Source organism: Nanorana parkeri, unplaced genomic scaffold (genome assembly GCF_000935625.1).
Source record: "Nanorana parkeri isolate BGI_ZX_2015 unplaced genomic scaffold, ASM93562v1 scaffold1225, whole genome shotgun sequence".
NCBI classification, from domain to species: Eukaryota; Metazoa; Chordata; class Amphibia; order Anura; family Dicroglossidae; genus Nanorana; species Nanorana parkeri.
In genome coordinates this window covers 305,551-312,008 of record NW_017307493.1, presented here as the reverse complement: position 1 = coordinate 312,008, position 6,458 = coordinate 305,551, and the positions used below count along the sequence as shown (strand labels likewise).

General features: G+C 40.5%; 1 protein-coding gene across 1 annotated transcript in view; it reads right to left on the bottom strand.

Moving 5' to 3' along the window:
- Positions 1-4,260: 4,260 nt before the first annotated feature.
- The window catches only part of LOC108797090 (thyroid adenoma-associated protein homolog), a 50,416-nt gene continuing 48,218 nt past the window's right edge, over positions 4,261-6,458 (bottom strand). Inside the window, exons 28-31 of the mRNA XM_018568655.1 lie at positions 6,092-6,277; positions 5,764-6,005; positions 4,966-5,172; positions 4,261-4,539 (exon numbers count right to left, since the gene is read on the bottom strand). Of these exons, the coding sequence (XP_018424157.1) occupies positions 4,271-4,539; positions 4,966-5,172; positions 5,764-6,005; positions 6,092-6,277 (904 nt within the window). The 3' untranslated portion in view covers positions 4,261-4,270. The remainder of the gene's footprint in view (positions 4,540-4,965; positions 5,173-5,763; positions 6,006-6,091; positions 6,278-6,458) is intronic.

The following is a 6,458-nucleotide window of genomic DNA, read 5'->3' as shown; positions in this document are numbered from 1 at the left end:
TTCCTCTATAGCTGGTGGTATTCTCCATTGCGCTGTATAATGTATTTTTGCTGGGATTTGTTCCTCTATAACTGGTCAGTGGTAATCTGCATTGCGCAGTATAAATCATTATACAGCGCAATGGAGAATACCACCAGCTATAGAGGACTACAAATCCCAGCAATAATACATTATATACAGCGCAATGCAGAATAACGCCAGCTACAGAGGACTACAAATCCCAGCAATAGTACATTATAGTATAATGTACTATTGCTACATTCCTCTATAGCTGCTGGTATTCTGCACTGCGCCGCTGTATAATGTACTATATTGCACACCACACTTTTTTTTAACTTCCACCGCGCCAAGCTTGCTCCCGTGATGGACTACAATCTTAACACAAACTAGTCGTCAATCACTGGAGCCTTTTTTTTTTATCCGATTAACCGATTAATCGAACTTAATAATCGGCCAACTAATCGATTATGAAAATAATCGTTAGCTGCAGCCCTAAATATGTCCCCTATAGGATAGCACAGATACAATGACAGGTCCTCTTGACAATGACATCAGAGTTTTATTAGACCCCTAATGTCACCTAGGGACCCCAAAGAAGCTGAATGAAGCAAGGATTGTGCTGTTCTAGCAGCAGGAGGAATGACAGACTAAACCCAGAAGTGATGTAATGCACATCGCTTCTGAGTTCAGTGATCGGAGGGGAGATCAGCAAACTTCCAGCAGCTGATCTAAGCAAACTTCCAGCAGCTGATCTAAGTGCAGAGATCCACCATGCCGGCCCTGGGCCCACACGGGGGACAGTGGAGCCTAGGATAGCCAGCTGCGGTGGTAGAAGGGAGGGATGCACACTTCTCAACAACCATAAAAGCAATCGAATAGCCCTGTCCGCGAGCGGGAAAAGATGTTTAAAAATGGCCACAGGTCCTCAAGTGTGAGCCATCGTAATTTAACAACACATTTCACATCCCTTCATGTCTATGCTTTTTTTTCTCCTGTATTGATGGGGGCAGCGATGGTTATCACATAGGCTGCACTTTAAATATGTCTGCCTTTGTTCACTTCTATTACATGGCAGACTGATGGGCTTAACAGTTTACACAATAGAAATAAGGTTCTTTGTGCTTTCTTTAAGCTCACAGGAAATGACGAGGGCACAGTATTTTTGGCAAGATCACCATGTATTTTCTGTACTTGCTGAAAATGTTATTTGCCTGCAAATGAAAACTAATTCAGCCACCACATCTAAAGAACTGGTAACCTGCTATATATTTCAGTTTTGTTTCGCTGTTTAGATTCTCTTTAATCTAAATTCTGTAACAGCAAACTTATACATACTGGCTACAAATTTCTCTCATTCAAAAGAAAATGACAAGCAATTACATCTCTGATAAGTTAGTAATACGGTAGTCACATTTAACTTGACTTATCCTGTAATGTTGAAGATACAGAGAAAGCTGCTTGAATGAGCAGCACAACATCTACAACATTACAGAACAAGTCCAGATGAATGTTACCAACTACTATACAAGCTATAGCATGACCTGGACAAAAAGAGAACCTTCAAACACATATCCTAACTTGTTAGTTGTTTTCCTAACCATATATTGTTTTATTTATTGTTTATGTATTTCAACATTTATATTGGTCTTCTTAAATGAAAACACCCTTAAGAAATGTCACAAGAAACAACACATACTGTTTTTTGCCTTTAGACGCAGTCAACCTCCTGGTCTGTTCTAATACTACTGCCGTCACAAAAACATTGTAGGCTGACTGTTCTTGTGTCTCTTGTCCACCAAGTGAAAAAGATCTGTGTACTGCAGCACTGCAGCTTGGTTAGTTGCAGCAAGTGTTGACACTAAACTCAGAAGTTAAAGGATTCTTAAAGGCTGGGCGTTTACTTTAATACATTACCTGCATTAGGGTAAAAACCACCCAGTACCTTTTTGTGTCGTCACCGCTGCCGATCCCCGAAGCAATCCTCCGTCCCGAACTTCCAGGTTGCAGGGGGAGCGACCCATTTGCGGCACGGCTAGGAATGAGCACGCATGGGTGCCGCCATAGCAGCCACTTAGTTGATGGAGCCACCCGTGCAGGGGGCAGTAGGAAGAGCTATACGGGGACCCACTGGAGAATGAGGAACTAAACATTTTTTATGAAAAACAACAAAGGATTTGCCACCACTCCAAGCTTGCTCCTGTATGGACTACACTCATTACAAATTACTAATTTAAACATGAGATTGTAGCCCATGTCATGGGAGTGGGAGTGATCTTGGAGCCGTGGCTACTTTACAAAACACATAGGGACCATAAGTAGTCACCCTCCAAAAAGCTACAGCTGAGTGATACACAAATAAGATACATTTTTCTTAATAGTTAAGGGACTCGAATGCAGTTTTAAAATGTAACTCCTGAGTTTCAGTGTCACTTTAATCATGCCTCTTGTAGTTGAGTGGGTTCAAAAAGATGCAAAGCCTTGTAGATGGCATGGCATGTTTCAGTTACATGAAAGATATAGACATGGTTGCTGTAGTCCACCCATTCCCAGCATATTTAACATTCTACACTGGCGGAAAAGGCCAAGAAGGGGGTTCTTCTGAAGGCACAACCTAACTTGGAGAGGTTTGAATCACTAGAGGGTTTTCAACCTTCCAAACACTTTTTAAGTGTCAATTACATAAAAATTACACTTAAAATATGGAGTATTTTATGTCAAGTCCGTAAAGCTACCCTTCAATGCAAGAGTGATTTGAAACATTGTCCATATTTTTCCTCACTAAGTAGTACTACCGTGTCTAGTCAGATATGGAATAAAATAGCTAGGTTTTGATGCACATATATTAAAAGTTTAGCATTGGATAAAGACAGCTCCACTACAAACTGATGAAAATGACATCCACCACTTTCTATTGCCCTAAATTATGTGCTCCTCCTGAAACAACACCAAGGCTTGTGCTGCAGACACCACCCTCACCTCCGCCCTATAGGTCTTAAAGCTAAACTCTGGGAAAAAAATATTTAACTGAAATATATTCTAATAGCTACCAGGGATATACATAACCCTTGTGTGCACCAAATGCCTTTCCAAACGCAGATATTGACTTTTAAAAGTAGTGTAGTGATAACATGACTAAGCTGTACACAGCTTGTGCAGAGAGCAGAGCTGTGGGTAGGACCCAAAAGGTCCTCCCACTACAGGATGTCTGCAGTAATCTACATGGGGGCAGATACAAGACCAGTCACCCTGCACAAAGAAAGAGAGCAGTAGTGACTGTTCTGTCTTACAGGAAGCTCATGTACAAAGGGAAATTATAGAAGTTTCACAGCTGGAAGAAACACACAAAAGACGCCACAAGTCTAGTAAGAATACACAAACCCCTTTGTATTTAGACAATAGTTTTTAGCCAAGATTTCAGTTTTAGCAATCTGTTCACTTCTGGAGGTATTCCCAGCACAGCTGAGAGGAAATACTGAGAGTCCAAGTCCGAGACACACACAAGTTTATGGTTAAAGTAAAAAGATCAGAGAGTACTGCATACATTAAAAAGTGAAAATATATTTATTTGTAGCAAAATAATAAACAATACTATTAAGAACACTTGTTTTAAATGATTATTTTGTTTATTGTGCCCTATGAGATAAGATATAACCATGATGACAGCACAATTGGAGCAATACTTGCAGAAAGGCCTAAGCTAACACTAGAGGTTTCATTGCCACATCTGCTATAAGTTAGGACAGTTAAAATATTAAGAGTACATGAGGTCTTACACACTAGGCCATTACATTTGCTAGGGTTCCCTACTGTTTGGTCATGAACTTAAAATACTGCATTTTATTACATACAGAAAGGCATTACTTTAATTGAGCGAAGAATGAAATCATAGATTTCATAGATCGTAGGATGTAGGGGAAGATAATCGCTAGAGAGCCAGGTAGAGCCAAAGAGGCAAGATGGACATCTCCTGTTCCCCACTATTCTCTATTGTAAATGTGGAAGCAGTCAATGTTCTGTTTCTAGGATATGCACTAAAGACTTCTTCTGTGTGCCTAGCATATAAAAGATCTTTCCCGTTAGAGAAGAAACTTATGAGTACCTTAAATATATCACAAGTGAAATATACACTGTCTTTTGGAGCTGAAATAGCTGAAAACGAGCATAAAATTGTAGTAAGTCATTCACTGGGAGAGAGATCAGGATGTCACTTTGTGGCTTCACGGTTCTCTGTGGTAAAACACATTTATATACAATGAAATAATAAATATATTCAGCTGCCCAAGTCTGCAGCAGAAGGGCAATGTCTCCAGTACAGTCCCATTTTCATCTTCATATGGCAATGTCCTAAGCCATGTAATTCAAGTTCCTCCTGTAGCTGAACTAGCTCCTCCCTCAGGGAGCCCAGAGTAAGCCGAGTGTCAACTTGTGTTAGTACTTCATGAGCCCTGAGAATAAGCCCTCCTCGAACCAACAAACCTAAAATGGCAGAATGAACCCGCGAACACCCAGAAGCTGCAAGCCATGAAACACACAGGGAACCTGGAAATGGCAACAAGTGTTAGGAACAAACATTTTGCTAATCAAATTAATCCTTTTTTGTCTTTACCATTGTGTAGTATATGGGGCAATCTAAACATTGGTGTTCCAATATCAGCTGGCTTGGATGACATTTCTAAAACATAGGAATACCAGAAGACAACCCTAAATATTCTTAGCACAAGTATCAAACAGACAGTGTGTCCTGTCAATGAATACTATTCCTCTAAGAGAAGGCCATCACTGGGTGTGTCTGCAATACTTTGCCCACTAAAACAGTATGGGTGGGCTTGTTCATACAAAGATACTTAAAATTTTTTTTTTCCACAGCTGGATTAACCCTACAATTCCAACTGAAATCTTTCAAGGGTGATTAACTCCATCTTCCTATGCATTACATCACAATTCACTTTAAAGTACAGAACTTACCATGCTGATTTGTCCAACTGTGGTATCCTCTTAACTGCTCCCTTACTATGGTGGTAGTTGACTGAACCCACTGCAGCAAGACAGAGTGCAAGGTGTGTGCCATGACACTCATCAAGTCATAAAGCAATGGATGCAGTAGGGAGCAAAGGAAATTGGGATCTGCAAACATATTGGGTTCATCTTCCTCATACAGGGCAAGAGATCTGTGAAAACACAGAAAGAATATCACAGATGTTTTTGCAAAGATATTAAAAAGGAAAACAGTCACTTTGCCCATTCAAGCCAGAGTAACAGGTTTTCTATATAGGCAACCTCCTCAGCTAAAAATACGTTACCCCTGCTGCCCTGTTTGCAAGCTGGAGCCCTAAGAAATACCTGGTACTTTTCCTTCCACTATGCAGCATTGGATGTAAGAACAGCTAATCACTGGGCTGGATGCTGTCAAGTGGGGGGTGTAGCTCTATATAAGCCCCGACACATAATGACACAGTGGTTTTTACTCAGGGCTGCAGTTAGGAAACGGACAGCATGGATGTCGGCTATAAAGAGAACCTGTTGTTTCCCTTCATAGTAAAATACATTTTCGAGCAAATAGCAATTGGGAAAGTGAAGCACAACCATACAGCAATTACCTTTCATGGTACTAAATGAAAATCCTATTTATAAAGGCTATTGCAATTCGCATGTCATTATAACTAAAAACTGCCATGTGCAATAATCCTATTTTGCCATTACTGGTAACTGTTGCCAGCTGTATTTAGAGACTGAAGCAAGCACAATACAAAGTCAATTACCTTGCATGAAGAGAGGATAGTACAGTGTGCAGATCACATGTAGGCAGATGATGTATTAAAGCATGAAAGGTCCCCTCGTAGCCCCAGAAACTGTTCCTCAGAAGTTCCAGGAGACAAACAATGGCCCAGTCAGTATGTAAAGTTATTTCAGGTGGCCGATTCAAAGCCGATACAGCAAATTTTGTAGTAAGTTCTCGGACACCTCTGTCCTCATCTTGGAGCAAATTTACTGCACATAATACGGCTCTATCATAGAAAGCAGACATGAGAAAAGGACCACAAGAGTAATGAAAGAAGAAATGAATAATACACTAATAGTGAGAACTTCTTACCTCACTGCCAGTTGTACAAGCTCAGAAGTACCACACTTGAGGGCTAGTATCACCAGGTCAGCTCCAGCCAATTGTAGTGAATCTGCTGCAGCTAGCCGCAATTTCTCGCAGGAAATGGCTGGGTCTGCACAAGCTGTCAGAACAGACAGCCAGCGGGCAACTAGCGAGAGGTCATCCAGAACTTTTCTACAAATAAAAAAATCAAAGCAATAACGCCACGCATTTTGCAAGAACCTTTGAAAAAATACAAACCTGACATTCCAAACTATTGTACAAATGAAACATGCAAATAACTTAATCTCATCCTTGTTTCTTAGCAGAGGGCTAGTTATCTATATGGGCAAATAAAAAAAAAATGCAGCTAAAA